This window comes from Globicephala melas, chromosome 19 (genome assembly GCF_963455315.2).
Source record: "Globicephala melas chromosome 19, mGloMel1.2, whole genome shotgun sequence".
Lineage (NCBI taxonomy): Eukaryota > Metazoa > Chordata > Mammalia > Artiodactyla > Delphinidae > Globicephala > Globicephala melas.
This window is the reverse complement of record NC_083332.1, coordinates 36,244,516-36,262,744: the sequence shown is the minus strand read 5'-3', so window position 1 is coordinate 36,262,744 and position 18,229 is coordinate 36,244,516. Positions and strand designations below refer to the sequence as shown.

Here is an 18,229-nt window from a genome sequence, read left to right as displayed (position 1 = left end):
TTAAGGCAAATTCAGTTTCCTCAACTGTGAAACTAAGATAATTAGTATCTACCCTATGGAATTAATGTAAGGATTGGTAAGATGATGTGACAAGATATGGAAATACAGAGATAGATGGAAATGCCTGTCTTCACTCTGAACGGTCAAACCCACCTAAACCCAAGAAGCACCAGCCTCACCAGTTTAAACATTGTCTCTTCCAAAGCTTCTCATGATGGGCATGGCATCACCATACTCAAATTCTTCTTAGTTTCTTTATTAGTTTTTCAGCACAGTTAACTCTTTCTACGTTGACAAGGGTTTTTGTTTTACATTTTGTCATCTCAAAGTCTCATGACATCAGGCACCAGAATACACAAAAGTAGGCTCTTCACTTTGTACAGAGAAGAAAATAACAAATTCCATTAATAGTTCACTTTGACCAAAGAAGACAACCTCCGATGGAAAGCCACACGCCGGAGTACCCAATATACATATATATATAATGTATAGATATTTATAGATCTCATCTGAAAGAACACGGGAAAAAAAATCCAAGATTCACAGCGCTATCTACAGTAAAAGGGATTAATTCTACCGGCTTTTCAAACAGTCACATTCTATATTCAAAGGAAGCACGTGAGTGAATAGAACTAACAGACACTCCACTGGGCTCTATAATGGCTTAAGATGACAGAAGGGGGTGATGTGTGCCAAGGAAATGTGGATGCAGGTGTCCCCTCAGCCCCACACACACCCACCCACCCTCCACAGCCCTGCATTTTTCATTGCTCTCCCCTCTTCTCTGTTTTACTCATTTGAGGGCTTGTGGCAACTGATTTAGGCTCAGAGACAAATGGCTTCTGGTTCCTAGGTCAGGAGATTCTACCCAGTAAGGTGGATGAACAGGAAGTATATGGCACAGCCCTGGGCTTCAGCTGGCTGGAAGGGGCTGGGGTGTGTGGGGAGCCTTCCTCCTCTGCCTGGCCCTTGTTCATTTCAGGAAACGTTACCTCCCACCCCAGGACCCAGCAAGCCCCAGCCTGAGCCTACTCCAAATGGCTAGGATGGTGATTTGGGACTGCCAAGTCCTGCTATCTTGGGCCAGTTTTCTCCAAATGAACTCTCTCAGTGATGCCTACGTGAAACATTGGCATAGCTTGACTAGAACTCTCCCTAGAAATGCTTCCAGTGGCCTTGGCCATGCTGCTGCTGATTAAGTTGTCCTCCATGGAACCTAGGGGTGAAAAGGGGGTCTCTGGGGGAACTCTATAGGAACTCTGAGCCACCACTGCCTGCTGGCTTCCAAAGGCAGTCACCACGAAGTTCTCAGAGGCGTACCCAACACTCAAAGGCTACCCCAGCCTTTAACCTCAGCCCTAGTCAGCTCCCTAGAGGCAGAGGACCAGGTGACTTTCTGCCTCAGGGCCTTGGCTCAGAAACGGGACAGGGCCAGGAGGCGGCAGACTGTGGGCTGGGACAGTCTGTGGGGTCCCTGCCCTCAAGGTCCTCTGTGTTCTGTCTTCCTTGGGCAGAGAAACCCCTTTCAGCCCCTACCTGCCTGGCCCTACAGCACCAGGCCCACCCACAGAGCACCAGGAAAACTGCTGTCTGGTTGAAGCGCCCCCTTGTGGCTACTGTTCAGATGATTGTCACGGGTGCTAAAATCAGAAACAGATGTGCTTGATGGTGGGGCTCGGGGGTGGGAAAGGGGCCTGCAGAGCTCCAGGGCTCCTGCCTCTGAGTGCTCCCTGCTGCTGTCTCCTGGTTCTCATGCCAGTGCCTGAGCTGGACCCTGTTCCTGCTGTCCCAGCACCTACCGTCTCAAAACCCCATCCCACCTTCAAACCTGCCTGCTTGAGGGGGTCAACCCATGCTTTCTTTAATCCAGCATATTATCCTGGATCCTGGCCAGAGAAGGACTCAAAGTCTTCCCTTAGCTAATCTCCTTCTTCCCTGGAGCCCTGCCCTGACTGTGCCTGGGCCTTGGAAAACTGGAAGAGAGGGTCTAAGTCAGCCAAGTTAATGAGGTGAGGGGGGAGGGGGGGAGGGGAGGAGTGAGCCCCTCAAACCATCTGGAGACTGTTCCACTGCAGCATCTAGGACGGATCCCCTCACCTTTTTAAACAAAAGAAAAGTAACCCCATTTCCTCCCCTTCGCCCTCGCAAAAATAAACTAAAGGGGAAATGAGCTGCACAAGGATGGCAGTGGGACGTCGATGCAGGTTGGGGGGCAGGTGAGCATCTTCGTGGGACCAAGGGCTTCAACAGGACACCTCCATGGTGTGGTTGACCTGGCCCAGCCCCTCACTGCTCTCTGAGTGGGTGCAGGCCTGCGGGCGGCTGCCGTCCACCGAGCTGGCACTGGTGAGGGACGAGGTTCGAGAGCGGGCGAGACGGGTCATGCTGGCCGAGGGCACTGCAGACAGAGAGGGCACCGGGGGTGAGGACCAGCAGGCGGGGCCGGGCGCAGGCAGGCGGGAGAAGGATTTACGCAAGCAAAGCGGCCAGCGAGACCGGTTCTTCCGACGAAGGCATGGAGGCTCATCCCAAGCCAGGGCTCTACACTTGCTCTGTCAAGCCCCAGGCATGCAACGCCAGCGACAGGGAGTGAGCCAAAGGGGCGGGGGGCCACGGAGGCCGGCAGGACCCTCCTCACAAGAGCTGGCCAGAGCTGTGGCCAAAATGGGGTGTCCTTAAGCTGGAGCAAGGATGGGACATTATTTTCAACTCTGCCTCCCTCAAGAGGATGATGGGGTAGGGGGAATGAGACCAGTTCTATAAAGAAGGGCAAGAGGTGTGATGGCCCCAGACTGCCCTAAATCCTGTTTCTGCCCTTATTCAGAGTTTTACAAGCGAGACTTGCAGGAAGCAAATTCTACCTTCCTGACCTCAACTAGCCACCTGTCCAGCTCAGGCATGGCTTGCCCCTGACCCCAGGGCCGACACCTCTGAGAAGTTCTGGTTCCAACTGCCAGAGTGTTGGAAGCCACGGGGCCCATGGCAACCTAGAAGGCAGGCTGATCTAAAACCCAGCCAATCTGGAGCCCTAAATGGGACAGAGCCCACGGAAGAGCAGGACACAAGAAGTTCCCATGGCAAGATGCGGCCTGGCTGCAGCACTGCACAGAGGAAGGAGCTGGGGCTCCTGGGGTGGCGGCGGGGGGGGAGCTGGGGGGCGGTCCATGCATTAGGGGAGGGGATGCGGGGCTACCTGCTCCTCCACTCAGCCTTCGGTCCTTCAAGTATGCAACTAAGAGAGAAGACAGAGCCAGAGGGGCAGGGTTGGGGAGACAGAACACGGGTGAAGAGGAGGTCCGGTGAGATGAGGGCGTCGAGATGGGTCAGAGAGGAGAGGAAGGCACAGAGCAGGCTGGGGGCAGGGCCAGAGCCTCAGGAAGCCCCCTCCTGCCCACCCACCGAAGCAGCGGCCACAGAAGGAACCACAGCACTGACTGATGTCAGTCTGGCCCTAGGAGTTGGGAGAGCAGGGTGGGGTGCTCGTCTCACCCCCCGATTCTCCAGCCTGGGCTGCAGCACTGGGGGCTCACGCCCACAACGCCTTTAAGGCCTATAACCTAGTGCCAGCACCCTCTCCATTCTGCTGGGGCTCACTCTCCCCGTGGACAGAACGCGGGAGGCCCGTATGACCTCCCAAATCCTTCCCAGCTCTTGGGCTGCCTGGTGGTATTTGTCCTGGGGCCCTGAGAATGGGTCCCAGCCCCGTGACAAGTACCGCTCACCCACCCATCCCAGCAGCGTCCGCCAGGCACTTCCTGGGCTCAGCGCCCAGCCTCAGAGCCCCTGCTGGGTCTCACTGTGGGTCTTGGCCTCTTGCTGCCCTACTTCTCCACAGACAAGCTGGCAGGGGGCCCCGGTCCCCTGGGGGCGGGGGGGTGGGGGTCTGTTCCTGGCTGGCCCCCCAGCCTTCCCCCACAGGCCTGTCCTCCCCAGAAGGCCCAAGCTCCAGAGGCTGAGGTCTGGGGCGAAGAAAAATTCGGGCAGAGGAAGTTTGCTTCCAGGAGGAGAGCCAGGCGCAAGGGGGAGACGGAAGGAACTGAGGAGATGCACGTGTGTCAACAAGGGGGCATGTGCGCTGGTGGTGCTCATGAGCAGTGTCTCACCCCCGCACGAGGGGAAGTCGGGGGCGGGCAGGGAGCCAGTTCCACCCCTCTTTCCTCGGGGTCTTCAGATATGCCACCCCCAGTTTGGCTGCCTTCAGCTCTCCTAACACCCAGATGGCCTCACATGCCTTCCCCAGTCCCCAGACTCCAAGTCCACTCCTCTGATGCCCCTGGTACCATCCGGCATCTTCTCAGCCCTTCTCAGGTGCTGTAGGCCCAGCAGGCGCTGGGTGGGGTGAGTGACTCACCCCTAGGCAGGCTTCCCCGGCAGGACTCAGCCCCGGGCCCTCCGCCCCAGAGCTGGGAGAAGAGTCCCCGACCCCAAAAGGCCCAGCCCTGTCAGGAGAACAGTGCCCCAAAGCTGGCCTGGGACAATCAAATTACAACCTAGGTGGAGATGCCCTAGAGGCCCCCAGGCACAGCGTCAGCCCCGACTTGCTGCCTGCCCCCCAGTCTCTAGGGCAGGGTGGGGTGGAGGTATACTTACTGTAGCCCATGCCTTGCAGGAAGTACTTGAAGGCTTCTGTCAGCTTCCCGGGCTGCAGGGCGAGGGACAGGTACGTGCTTTGTTTGCCTGCCTGGGATTCAGGGGGAGGGGAGGCTTCCCCAACCCCTGGCCAGGTAAGGGACGGAGAGAGGGCCAAGAGTCTCACCTGTGTGACCTGGGGGAGCCCCCCGGAATCTGCCATCTGCAGGGGAGAGAGGGGGGTGAGCTGAGCAGGGGCCCCCTCACACCACACCCTGCCTGTCCCTGGCACACCCGGACAGGCTCCCCTGACCAGACACACCGTCCTGCTCTGCTCCCGCCTTGGCTGGGCCCCCAGGCAGGCCCCTCCCTGTGGCTGGGCGCAGGGTGGGGAGGAGGGCCTCACCTTCAGGAAGGTCGTGGTGGTTGGATCCAGTTTGGAGTTGCACTCAACCTGGGGACAAGGAACAGGCTTCAACAGAGTGAGGCGCCCGAGGGCTATCAGGCGTCTCCCTGCCCCAGATGCTAAGGGAGGGTCTATCCCCAGAGTTGCGAGGCTCTACAGGTGAGGGAGGGAGTGCAGGGGGCAGACACAGGCACCTTGGCAAGGCCAAGGCCCTGGGGATCAGGAAGCAGCCCCCTGAAGGCCTGAGACCCTCTACTGCACTCACAACTGCTGCTGGGCTGGGGGCAGGGGCTGGGCAGCGGCCTCACAGCGAGCCAGGGCCACCTTGGCGGGGGAGGCTGGGAAAGCGCAAGGCACCCCAGAAGTCGGGCGTCAGAGGTGAAGGAGGGCCGAGGGTCAGCAGGAGACTCTGAAGCCCTGACCCTGCCGGGGTCGAGACGGCAGGCGCAGCCCACAGCCCTGCTCCCCGAAGCCCTCAGGCACACGGAGGGTGTCGCAGTTTGGGTGCACACTGGGGTCTTCTCTGGGCACTCCTGGACCCCTGACCCTCTGGGGGGACATGAACACCCCGGGCTGCCTGCCCTCAGAGTTCCAACAGGAGAGGTGACAAATGATCCCCAAACATAATGGATGCATGTGATGGTCAAAGATGGACCATTGCTGTGCTCATGAATTGCTTATTTCATAACAAGTGAATCCAGTTTTAGAGAAAAGAGAAATCTTAGTCTCTGGGCCTAAAATGGGTGGAGAGTGTGGAGAGGCTGCCGTGCTGCAGGGAGGGGTAGGGCGGGGCAATCAGGTGGGCCGGTCCTGGACCCAGGCCCCTCCTGTCTCCAGGCCTCCGTCACCTGAAGGATGGGGGCTGTCTCAGGCACTGGTACCTGGCAAGATGGTGGGAAAGTGGGATGAGAAGCCCACCATCCGGCGTCCCCCCGAGGCTTCCCGGGGCAGGGTCAGGAATTGGCCCCATTGGCCAGGAGCCAGTGACCCCTTTGCCCCTGCCACCCACTGGCACCAGGGCACAATCCCTCACTCACCACCCCCTCCTCGGCAGGTGCGTTATCCCCGACCACCAGCATCACAGGGCAGCTGCAGACACAGAGGAGAAGGGCTGTCTGGCCTGGGCACCGGAGAGGGGGTTACATAGGCCTGGCAGGCTGGAGGGGGCAGGGCACTCACCGGAGCGTCTTGGCGTTGGGCACTGTTCCAGGCCGGTTAATGTCCAGGTCTCTGCGGCTGCAGGGAGAGGCGGAGGTGGGTATCCCAGGACTGCATCCCGGGGCGGGGCTTTGGGGAATGTCCCCAAGCCTGACGCTGCCGTATTTCAACCCCGTCCCTCCACATGGCAATTATGGCCCAACAGCCCTGGAGGTGCTGGGCTGGCCCCAGATTGGGGGCTTACGCTCTAGCGTCTCAACGGTGAGACAAAGCCTCACACATGCCATTGGTAAACTGGGGAGACACAGACCTGTTCTGCACAAGTAGGGGCCTGAGGGCTCCCCTCACGTGACTTCTTCCGGGACCCCCCAAGCCATGCCAGGTGGGCCCTCACATTTGGCTCTCATTACGGGCTGTGCACCACCACCTGTGCTGGGAGTCCCGTGCCTTAGAGGCAGGCAGGCCAGGGCTTCCCTCCTTCTCCAGTGTTTCTCCAGCACCATGCACACAGCAGGCGTTCAATAAATATTTGTAGGAGAAAGAGAAGGAGGGGCAGGCCAGCGGGGCGGGGGGGGGCCGGCCACTCCCCTGCAGGGCAACCCCTAAGGGGCTCCAAGGAGCACTTAATCCAACCTCCTCTCAACTTAGGGATGTCAGCACTGAGGCTCAGGGCAGTGGGGACAGCAGGTGGCGCCCACATCCCCCGCTGCTCCCACTGGCAACACCCAAGGGAGGGGGAGGAGTGGAAGAGCTCTGCTCCCCCTCTGCCCCTCGCGGGGTGTGACCCTGGGCAAGAGATCACCCCTCTCGGAGGCTCATCGGTCCACTCATCTACGAACTGGGAGAGTGTGTTGCCAGCCGTGGGCAGCTGTACCGGGGAGGGGGGTCCCCCAACTGCGTGAGCGCTCCCGTCCTGGTGCCGCCAGCTGGGACCCGAGCCGCCCACACCTGTTGTACATGTTCCAGAAGAGCTGCAGGTTGGCCTGGTTCACCACATTCCCGATCTGCTGCCGGTAGCTCTGCACCAACTCTGTGTTGCTCACCAGCTCCTCCTGGGCCCCGGGGACGGGGGATGAGCGCACGGGCGGCAGGGCAGTGTGGAGCCACAGACCGGGACTGGCTCAGAGGGGGCATCTCTGGCCGGAGCGGCCCCTGCCCCAGCCCCAGAGGTGTGGAGGGAGGGGGGGAGGGGGAAGGGTGTGTGGGGGGAGGGGGAAGGGTGTGTGGGGGGAGGGGGAAGGGTGTGTGGCGGGAGCCCACGGCCTTGGGAGGGGAGGGGACCCCGCCCCATCCGTCTCCCCAGTCCGTCACGGGTGCTGCAGTCTCGCGGCTGATCCCGGGGTAGGGGTGAGGCATGTCTGATGCCCCATCACCCCGCCACCCTCTTCCTCCTGCCCGGCCGGGAGCGGGGGGCAGAACCAGGCCCTCGGGAGAGTCCCAACCCGCCGCTCCGGCTCCCGCGTGAGGACGGCTCCGCCCCCTTACCTGCCTGAAGAGGTGGGAGAGCACCGTGTCGGGTAAAGTGCTGGTCAGGCTGGAGAGCTGCGGGCCGAGGCGGAGCCAGTGTGAGGGACGGGACGCCACGCCCCGCCCCTCCCCGCCCCACCCGCCCCCCCACCCATTCCAGGCGGACCGCGCTCACCTTGGTGGCCGCCCAGTCGATCCAGCCTTTGCCGTTGGGGTCGATGTTTATCAGCACCAGCCCCTCCACCAGGTCGGGGAAGATGAGCTGCCGGGACAGGGAGACAGGGCTTGGGGGGCGGGGCAGGGAGCCCAGTCTTCCCACCTGGAAAACGGACTGTAAAATTCTGGCCCTGCCCGTCTCACAGGCGGTTGCTAGGATCTGAAGAGAAGGCCGCGCTCGGCAAGGGCTTCAAGGTACCACTGATAACCAAGTGCCTTCAGCTGGGAGCCCCTGCCCATCCTCCTCCCCAACTGGAACCTTTCAAAACCCTTTTATTTGGAATCTATCTATGCCTATTTCGCTGTTTTTCAGCCCCTTTAATATACCTTTGAAGAGGTTACTATTGCAACACTAAGGATTAAACATCTTCAATGCAATATTTTCTTTCTTTGCTTTCATAGAAAAAACCCTAGTGATATTAAGAAACTGACCTCCCCAAAGCCTGTTTTGTGTTAGACACTGTAAAAGAGATTCGAGTTTTCTGTTCGACTGTCTGCCTGTGTTAGGGGAAAATGGTGATATATATACAATACTGAGGTCATGTCAAGGTTGTCTGGGGGTGGCTGGGAATAGTTGACAGTTAACAAAGTGGTTAAGTACTGCAGTGGAAATTGGAGTTGAAAATTCTTGGTCAGTTTTTTTGTTTTATTCTTTTTTTTTTTGAAGAAAGAAATACTTTGAATCCTAAAAATTAAGTTTTTGCTTTTAGAGATGGAAAGCTTGTGAGCTCCTACCCGACATGATGTTTCTGAAACCTCAATTTCTTTAAACCTCGCAAACTTATCATAAGTGTAATTTTAGATTAAAAAATGATTCATGTTTAAGTATTACCCTAATTAGTGAATGAGTGATTAGGATAATCCTTGTTTAGTGGCTGGAGTAATTAGCTGTATAGTTTGTTGCTAAGAGAAAGTTTGCTTTTGGATAATGGTTGAAGCAACTTATGGCTCATAGTGTTTTAAGGAATTGTATAGAAAAAGTAACCTTGTTTTTTTTTAAAGTTAATTTCCTTGGAGGAAAAAAAGAAAAAAGGACTTTTCCTAAGTGAAGAGGAAGTAGGGGGAGGAGGAAAGGAAGACAGGAAGGAAAGTTCCTGTGGGGCTGGCCCCTGGGAGAGACCAGTCCTGGGATTAGTTACAGGGGCGGGTGGAGAGACTCACTGCAAACTTGGCCAGCACGTAGGCTCCGGCTCCCACGCCAATGCCAATCACGTACTTGAACCTGATAGAGAGCATGGCTGGTCACTCTAGGGGTTTCCCATGATTGCCATCCACAGCAGACCCACCCATAGCCCTCAGCGCTCAGCTGGAGCCTGCTGGCTCTGCGGAGATGGTGGGCGCCCCCTGGCCCCCAGCACAGGGGCAGGGCAGGGCGAGGACTCACCCAAAGTGCTGCACCACACTGGGGAGCATGGCGGCTAGCTGCTCCATGGAGGGGAACTGGTACCTGCAGGCAGAGCACCAGTTCAGGCCCAGGGCAGCCGGGGGTACAGGGCTGGGGAAAGCTGGGGAGTGGGTCGCTCCAGGTACCTACCCCTGAGGAAACTGCGAGGCCCCCACCTGCTGACCGGGGGCATCCACGTGACACACCACAAAGTGCTTGGTGATCTCCTGCATGTCCTCGAAGTTGAAGAAGGTATTGAAGCACAGCTTGTCTGCAAAGACAAAGCTCTCAGCTGTGGCTGAGCCGGGAGAGGCGGGCAGGGAGGCCCATGGATGCTGCAAGGGAGGTCGAGGCAGAGGTGATCAGCCTCATGGTTCAGCGGGGAAACCGAGACCCAAATGGCTAGGGGCACAGAGCTAAGTGTGAGTGGGGATCTACAGGGCTCTGTGAAGAGGGAGGGGGGCCTCTCTGTTCCAGGAGATTCGAGGCAGTGGAGGGCCAAAGGACGCTGAGGCGCACTTACGGTTGAGACCCACGTCATGGTAGGTGAGGATGGCTGGGCGGTTCCCCTTGGGGGAGCCCCGGATCACCACGTGCAGAAGGCCGTAAGGCGTCTCGATGTCGTGCTCCTGGAGGGGAGAGACAGCGCTGGACACTCCGGGCAGCCCCCAGTCCTGGCTCTTCCGGGAAATGATGCTGTGGGGCAGCCTGGGGGCTGCTGGGCCTCTGGCGGGACTTTCACCCCCATAGGGTGGGGCGTCCCCTTCTCACCACCCCCAGCCACCCCCAAAGAGGACAGACCAGAGGGAGCACCCCTTCCCAAGGCTGTTCAGCACAGGGGCAACGTGAACTGGTCTGCATGTGAAAGTTCTGGTCTCCTCTGCAAACCAGCCAGTGGGACGAGCTGCCACTGCCCAGGCCCAGGCTCAGGCCCTGCTGCACTCAGGCCTGCAGGGTCCAGTGAAGCCCATTTTCCCCATCTCATTGCAGCCCCTCCAGGACAGCTCTGCCATCCCCACTGAGTCCCGCCCCCACCATGTTCCCCCTCGACTCAGAAGCCTTCAAAAGGGCCGCAGCTCCTGAAGGGGACTGGCCTCAGCAGCTCACCTAGAATCCACGGCAAAGACCCCTTGCTAGCCAGCCCAGCCTCCCACCCCGACACCTGCCCCTGGTTCCACCTCCAGGCTCTTGCTCCTGCCCCTCCGTGATCCCCAAGGCCTCCCTCAGGCTAGACTCCCACCCCCTCCCCAAAGGCCTTCTGCAGCGGCCACTCTGAGGTCCTCTCGTGTTCACGCCTTTGCTTTCGCTGCTCAGGGTCGTCAGTTCTCCAGGAAGCAGGAGCTGGATGCTGCAGGTTCAAGACCCGCTCCGGCCCCTACTGTGTAACTCTGAGCAGGGCATGCACTTCTCTGTGCCCCAGCCACCGCTGCCTAAGCCACCTCATCAGGACTCTGTGAGAACTAAACAAGCTGGTATCTGCCGAGTGTTTAGCACTTGGAAAGGGGCCCAGAAAGGGGGCTGCCGTGGGTGGGCATCTCTAAGCCCTGGGGAGGCGCCCTGCTGGCTGGTCCTTCTGCAAACTATTCCCTCTTGGCCACTCATGGGGAGGCTCCAAGAGGGTCTGTCAAAGCTGAATAAACAGCCCTGATGGCACCAGGGGGAGTCCTGGGAACTACAGGGGGGTGGCCCCAAGGAGTTGGAGGTGGGGCTAGGGTCAAGGACAGTCAGATGTGACTGAGCACCTACTGTGTGCCAGGTGTTATGCAAGAGAGAAGGAGCTCGTTTCCCCATCTTTCAAGTGGAGGACACTAGGATGCTCATATTCAGAGACAACCTAAGTTCTTGCCTCCGACAGGAAAGTGGAGACTCAGGCAGGGAACATCTTCTTGGAGACTGGCCTTCTTGGGTCTGGGCTCAGAGGACCACTGTCGAGGCCTGTCTCCAGTGGGGAGAGACAAGGCAGTGCCAACCCTGTGGCTCGAGGCTGCACCCCGGGAGCCACACTTCTGGGAGTCCTCCAGGCAGGCCGGAGCCCGCCACAGCCTCCCCACGGCCCAGGCCTGTCCTCCCTCAGGGCTATCAAAACAAGGAACAATTCCTGCTCACTGACCACTGATCAGATGCTTTTCATGTATCTTCTTATTTATCCTCACAGAGGAGGAAACTGAGGCTAGGAAAGAACTGACTTGCCCAAGGCCAAGTTCCGAGAAGGCAGAGGGGAACCTTGCCAGGGGCCAGCCTCAGGCTGCTTTTTTCTGAGGAAGACCTCAGGCTCCATGCAAGAGACTTTTGAGCAAGCAGCCCCTCCACAGGGTGCGTGTCCCTGCTGGGGCCCCTGCCTCATCCCCACCCCCCAGGCTCTGTTGGCGCTGGAGGGCAGGAAGAGTGCACAGTGCTAAGGAAGGTGGGATGGGGCAGGAGGGGCACACGGTGTTATGTAGGGTGGGCTGGGGGCAGGAGAGGGCGTCCACAGCACAAGAGCTGCAGTGCGCTTCCTGCGGCATAGTTCTCGGAGCGGGGTCAGCTCTAGCCAGCAGAGCGCAAGTCAGGGCCCAGGGCGTGGTCCTCCCAGATCTCCACTGCCCCGTGGGTGTGTGTGTGAGGGCAGTGTCTGCCCCTCCCAGTCCCGGTGTGGCCGCCCAGGTCCCCATGCCCCACCAGGGGCAACGGGACTAAGTCGCAGCGCTTGCACCACTAAGGCTCAGGCCCCTGGGGATGGGCTGGGCTGGGCTGGGCCTGGACAGGCCATCGGGAGCACCAGCCCGGTGGCCCACTGACCTTGGCTCAACCCTCCACCGACCTCCCTGCACCCTCTCGACCCAGGAGTGCAGATCCAGGTAATCCTGATAGAGGCCAAAGGTCCCCAAGAGGGGGGCCCCAAAGGCCGCAGCCAGACGCGCTTTGAGTCCCCCGATCCCCAGGGCCGAGGGCTCTCATTGGCTCTTGGTGACGTCAGAGCCCGTCCCCGCCTCCAGGTGGGCGCCAGCTCGAGGCACTGCGGCAGCAAGGGAGGGGGCTCTAATGTCCTCTCTCTCTGCCTGTCCGGCTCCCCTCATCTGTGACCTTGAGCGCTGCGGGGGGGGGGGGGGAGCGGGGGGGGCCTTCTGAGTGCGCGCAGGGCTGCTTGGATTCCTCCCATCAACCGCATCAATAATTCAAGGACCGGGTCTGCAGCGGCGGGTAGGCGCTGACGTCGTTGCCTGGGTAGAGGTCGGCCCCATGGCCTCCGGACCCGGCAGGGCAGGCTACGGGGTAGAGGGGTATGTGTGCCCCTGCCTCTCCCTCCTGGAGTTAGAACAGCACCGAGCCTGGGCACCTGCTGCCCCCAGGCAGAAGAAGGAGGCACCCTGGTACCCCCGGGGCCCCTAGCCCTGCAGGTTCATCCCTCCAGCATTGCCTTCCTACGCCCAGAAAATAAGGCGCAGCGACCCCCTTCTCCCTTCAGGGACCCCAGCCTGACGGACCAGTTAACACCATAACCCAGACTTCCCTACTTCTGCCTGACTAGCACCCTGCAGTCCCCCAAACAACCAAGACAACCCGCGCAGGGTCAGGAGGTGTCTGCTGGCACAGACACGCAGGGAACAGCTTCCACAGGGCTGAGGTGGTCACAGGCGCCAGGCAGAGCCAGGTGGGCACATGCCAGGCGGAGGGCACACCGTCAGTGGAATATACACATGCCTACACACCGATCCGTACAGGCTTACAAACAAGTCACAGCCCGTTCCAGTTTGTGCAGAGATTTCAGCCTTCCCCGCCCTTCCCTGCGGACCCTGACCAGCAGCTACCCACAATCGCTGCAGCAGACCAGGGTGCCTGGAACCTGCTGGCCTTGCCCAGTGACCCCCAAGGTGAGGCGACTGAAGGCAGAACCACCACCAGACAGAGGTAGAGGGATCCCCTCCCTCCCCGCCCGCCTCGCCACCGCCAGACTCCGCACTCACCCCATCCCAGCACTCCGGCATCTTGCTGAGGGAGGCGACCCGCCTCGACTAGGAAGGGCAAACAAAGGCCTGAGTCACCAGAGTCCAGAGAGAGGGGGCAACGCAAGTAGGAGACCAGCGGCTCTATGACGGGGCACAGCTCCCGGGCCATTTATATGTAGAGCCAGGGGGTGGCGGGGGGGGGGGGGGGGGCCCTGGGCTGGCCCCTCCTCCCTGCGGGGTTTCTGAGCAGCCACTCGCTCACCCGGAGCCCCTGCTCCCAGATTGGCTTTCAGGAGACAAACTTGGCTCTGATTGGCTTCCAAGGTTCTCACTCACCCCATCTCCTGCTCCTCCCACCCCCAGCAAGACATCAGTCTTGATGGTCCCCAGCCCCTGCAGCCGGCCCACCCCCAGCACAGAGGCTCACAGCAGCAGCTGCACACGGGTCCTAGGAAGACAAGAGGCCACGTGTACAGGTGTGCCCTGTGACAGGCACACAGGAGCCTCTCAAAGACGAGCACACCGAAGCAGGGCAGGGTGGACCACACAGGCATGCCCTAGACAGCAGAGCCCTTGACCCATACCCTGGGAGCAGGGAGGGCCCGAGAGCGCCCCAAGCCCAGCCTCCACGTCAGAAAGGCCTAGATCCCTTAACCTTGAGGGGATACGGGGAGTCACTGCTGCCTGGGGCAACCTGGGTCATGACCCTACTCCAGGGGACTGCTCCTTCTCCACCCCCAGGGTCTCCCCTTGGGCAGCCCCCACTTTGCCCACATGTATACGCAGCGCCTGCTCATGCTGGGGAAATGGGGCCAGGGGGCCTGGGCAGATTGCAGGACCAGGGAGATGGTGGGCACACACCAGCTCTGCCCTCCCCCACCCCCACCCTGCAAAAGGGGCTGGAGGCCACTAGAGACAGGAGGAGGGACGGGAGGCAGCTTGTCCATGTGGGCATGCCCACCTGCCGCAGACACACCCAGCCCTCTTTCCTGGGGCCACCCAGCCTGGGGCTTGGCTCTCGAGTCTCTGGGGAGCAGGATGCTCGAGCCGCCTCCCGCCTCCCGCTGTCCTGAGCAGCAGGACAGGTGCTGGAGGTCACGTGGCTCAAGATTTGGAGGTGGAGCTGGCCAGAGACATGCAGGCAGAGTAGAGAGATTAGAAGGGGCAGGGAAAGGAGAGCAGAGAAGGAGAGGAAATAGGCCAGGGAGGGGAGCAGAGGAGGGAGCCCAAGGGCTGAGAGAAGCAAGAGCAACAGAGAGAGGGAGGGGTGTGGGCCCCTGTGGCCCCATTCTGTCTCTTTGGTGAGGGAACACGCCACTCGTCCCAGCCTATGCCGACAGCCCTGCACGCTGGCTGGCTGCCCTGGGGGAAGGTGGTCACCTCCCCATTTCTGGGTGCCTAGTGACCTGGCCAGCACCTGCCACGTATGCTATTCCTGGCCATGAACTCTGCCTGGGGGGCATCAATAACTTTCCTTGCCCCTCTCTGACCTCTCGCACTGCGGGCCTAGTGCAGAGTGCTGGGGGCCTGTGGTCTCCCAGGGCAGCTGGGGTGTGGAATGGGCTATCCCCCAGCCCCTCCTGTTCTGTCCATGTTCCCTGTTCCCTGCAGCCACTTCGGCACAGGCAGAGGCTCTGGCAATTCAGGTGGTGGGCAAAAGCACAGCCCTGTCTGCAGACAGGCCCACAAAATCCTCCCATATGCTTCTGGAAGAGGGGCAGGGTGGGGTGGCCTCCCACCCTTTCTGCCACTAAAACCCTGCCCCTTCATGGTCCCCATCCAACCTTATGCCCACCTGAACCTCTGAGTAGCCTTTCCCACCCTTGGACCTGGGAGATCTCAGACACTGCCCACCCCAAGCCACGGCCTCCCAATTCTGCTCAGCTCAGTGGTTTCAAATCCACAGACCTGAGTTTAAATTCCAGCTTCCCCACCCACTAGCTGGGTGACCTTGGACAAGATTTTTAAACTCCTCTGTGCCTTGGTCTCAACTGTCAAATAGGAATTGTGCCTTCCTCACAGAGCTGCTAGGATGAAGAAAATCCTCATACATCACTACACGTAGCGGCCTATATGCAGGCCTATATGTAGGCCTCTCCCAGGCCTGCCCAGGGGAGAGATGGGATAATCTGTGTGTCTCTCCAACCTGTTGGCCTCCTCCCTGGAGGTTGTACAGTTGTGGCTGAATAAGGCAGGCTCAGGTCCTGCTAGCCAAACCCTGCTAGTCTTTGCTGTGTGACCTCAGGCAAGTCAGTCAACAACTCTGAGCCTCCACATCTGTAAATGGTAGAAAAGCAGTGTAGCTGCTTGCACAGGTAGCCTTAGGGAGCAAGGGTAACACATAATCTTCACAAACCTATGAGAAAGGATGAAGTGCTGAAGCACTCAGCTAGTAAGCAGTGGAGCTCAGCACCCCGGGCCTGAGGTCACATTAAGAGTAGTAAATGCTTAGTACCGTATCTCCCACATGCCATACTCCATCCAAATGCTTTGCACATGTTACTTTATTTTATCCTCTGAACACCCACTTTACAAACAAGGAAAATGAAGCACAGAGATGTTCTGCAACCTGCCCAACATCACACAGCCAGTGGGTACAGAGCCAGGAACCACACGCAGGCAGTCTGGCTCTAGTGGCCACTAGTCACAGCCCAGGGTCTGAGTGCCCAGCCCAAGGGCACCAACCCTGACCCTGCAAACACCCGGGGAGGGCTGAGCTGCCTGCCTCACTCTACAAATGAGGTAGTGACCTGTACTGGAGGTCAGGTGGCAGGGCCAGGACCTGGACCCAGGTCTTCCTAGTTCTAGTTTGTCCTTCTGCCTCCCCCACTGGCTGGGCCCACTGAGGCAAGGGACTGAGCAGGATAAAATCCCTGCCAGGCCTTGGCCCAGACAAGGGCCCTCCTGGCAGCTGCTTTACTGAAAAAACAATTAAAAGAAAAAGCAGCCGCTGTGTGGTGTACCCAGAGTACACAGTAAGGCACCTTTCAACACACGCTGCACTTTACCAAGCAAAGGATCTTGAGAACCAAGGTCCCACACACATGGGGTGACCACCCTAGTCTGGGCCCGGCAGATGGGTGCAGAGGACCCCAGGATTCTCATCACCTATTTCACCCTCCAATCTGCCTCCCAGGGTGCGTGTGTTTTGGGGGCTGGCAGTCAGCACCGTTGGCGTCCAGTGAGTCCCACTCAATGTCGGGCAGGGGCTGATTGCTCTGGACTTTATTTCAGCAGCCCCGTCCTGTGGAGGAGGGTCTGTTTGTTCACACATTCCAGCCCTCATTTGGAGCAGGGAGGACAAAGGGAACTCTGGCTGGGCCTGGGCCACCTTGTGGACACCTCCCCGGCCTCATCCTGTCTTCTCGAGCTCCAGAGGCCTTTGTGTTTGGAGCTGGTGCTCCCAGGAGACCAGAGCATGTGCCCAAGGGCCACTCTGATGCCTCTGCTTGCGTCCTTGAAGGACGGGTGACCCAGGGTCAAAAGCACAGTTCGTATCCAGATCCTCAGATCCTGGCTGCAGCTCCGTGCGCCTGGGAGAGGAGCCGGCGGGCCACCCCTCCTTCCACGTCACCCCTGCGTCCAGACCACAGGGCTGAGGCTGTCACGGGGCTGGGAGACTGACCCAAATTGGATGGTGGCCTGGGGGCTAGCTCCTGCCAGCCAGGAGGAAGGTCCCAGAAAAGCCTGACTTTGTTCGGTAGGTTATGATGGCCAGCGGGGCCCTGGAGCCCTGTGAGGCTCCCATTGTGTCTGCTGTCATGCCTTTTCTGAGACCCGGAAATAAACGGCCACTATGGGACTCACAGGGGAGGAATGGTTGGCCAAGTGAGCAAAATCAGAAATCATCATGCAGAGAAATAAAAACAAAGAATGATTTCAGTTTCACAGGGAATCTGGCATCAAACTAAAGAGGACATGGTTGTCCTGGGCAACTGTTGCCATGGAAACGGGAGCTATTTCAGAGCATCAACCTGGCTTTCATAGGAGGAAAGTGCTGATTCAGATGACAGCATCCTCACTCCCCCAGACCTCTCCTCCTTTCCCTGTCCTGTTCAAGGAGAGAGGGGGCATTTCTCCACGGGACAGAGGGGAGGCAAAGCCACTGTGAGCAGTGGGGGTGGTCCTGGAGGCTTCCAACTGCCCAGTCCCTGTGGCTTCAGGCTGGGGGCACGTGGAAGGGCTGTGAGCCTCCTCTGAAACAGGCTGGGTGGGGGAGGGGCCAGCCAGCAGCTGGTCCCCATCTGGGGAGGCTGAGCAGAGACCTACCTTCCAGTCTGTGTCCACAGCCAAGAGGAAGGTGTCGGAATTCTCCTAAAGCAAGGCAAACAGAGGGGGTGGCTCGTTAGGCCCCAGGCTGGGCCAGGCAGGGAAGGCAGGCGGCCACAGGGGCTCTGCCTTGAGCAGACTCGCTTGCTGTTCCCCAGGCTATCTTTTTTTTTTTTGGCCACACCATGCGACATGTGGGATCTTAGTTCCCAGAAGAGGGATCAAAGCCGGCTCCCTGCAGTGGAAGCACGGAGTCTTAACCACTGGACCGCCGGGAATTCCCTCCCCAGTCTATCTTAATGTTAACAAAAGTGACAGAGGGCTTCCCAAGCGCCGGGCATCAGGCCATTTAGTACCTGACAGATGAGGCTACGAGCAGCTACACACATTGATTTTACCTGTTAATTTTTTTTTACCTATTAATTGAAAACGTGAAGATTTCCACTTTGCAGGTGAGAAGGGTGAGGCTCAGAGAGATGGAAGCACATGGCTAGAAAGTGATGGAATAATCTCTGACCCCAAATTCTTGCTGTTCAGCACTTTGCCCGCTGTCCCCACAGATGACTTTTGAGGTGCCCATCAGGGCACAAGCGCAGAGGCAGGCCTATCACACCCACTTTAGGGATGGAGAAGCTGAGGGAGAAGGGGGCTTTTCTGACCTGCACAAAGGCGCTGTCTGGGCCTCTGCAGTAGCTGCTCTCACCTTTCCACACCTGCCTGCTTCATGCTCTCAAAGCACCAAAATCCCCTGCTTTTAGGCTCATTTATGGTGACTGGTGTGAGTCTCTGATTGGTGCCCATCCCTCCCACTGGACTGCAGGCACCGGGAGGGTA

General features: G+C 58.9%; 1 protein-coding gene across 6 annotated transcripts in view; it reads right to left on the bottom strand.

Annotated features, from left to right (window-relative positions):
* Positions 1-240: 240 nt before the first annotated feature.
* The window catches only part of NDRG4 (NDRG family member 4), a 42,292-nt gene continuing 24,303 nt past the window's right edge, over positions 241-18,229 (bottom strand). For 3 of the 6 annotated variants that reach the window (XM_060288371.1, XM_030848066.2, XM_060288370.1), the window contains exons 3-17: positions 17,396-17,440; positions 9,724-9,829; positions 9,351-9,471; positions 9,201-9,263; positions 8,978-9,038; positions 7,776-7,862; positions 7,619-7,675; positions 7,082-7,185; positions 6,155-6,211; positions 6,013-6,064; positions 4,976-5,023; positions 4,757-4,792; positions 4,591-4,642; positions 3,194-3,232; positions 241-2,398 (exon numbers count right to left, since the gene is read on the bottom strand). In XM_060288371.1, coding sequence (XP_060144354.1) covers positions 2,244-2,398; positions 3,194-3,232; positions 4,591-4,642; positions 4,757-4,792; positions 4,976-5,023; positions 6,013-6,064; positions 6,155-6,211; positions 7,082-7,185; positions 7,619-7,675; positions 7,776-7,862; positions 8,978-9,038; positions 9,201-9,263; positions 9,351-9,471; positions 9,724-9,829; positions 17,396-17,440 — 1,083 coding nt within the window. In that variant the 3' untranslated portion in view covers positions 241-2,243. Of the gene's footprint in view, positions 2,399-3,193; positions 3,233-4,590; positions 4,643-4,756; positions 4,793-4,975; positions 5,024-6,012; positions 6,065-6,154; positions 6,212-7,081; positions 7,186-7,618; positions 7,676-7,775; positions 7,863-8,977; positions 9,039-9,200; positions 9,264-9,350; positions 9,472-9,723; positions 9,830-13,144; positions 13,305-17,395; positions 17,441-18,229 lie in introns of those variants that run through there. The other 3 variants (XM_030848068.2, XM_030848067.2, XM_030848069.2) reach the window with 3 other exon arrangements.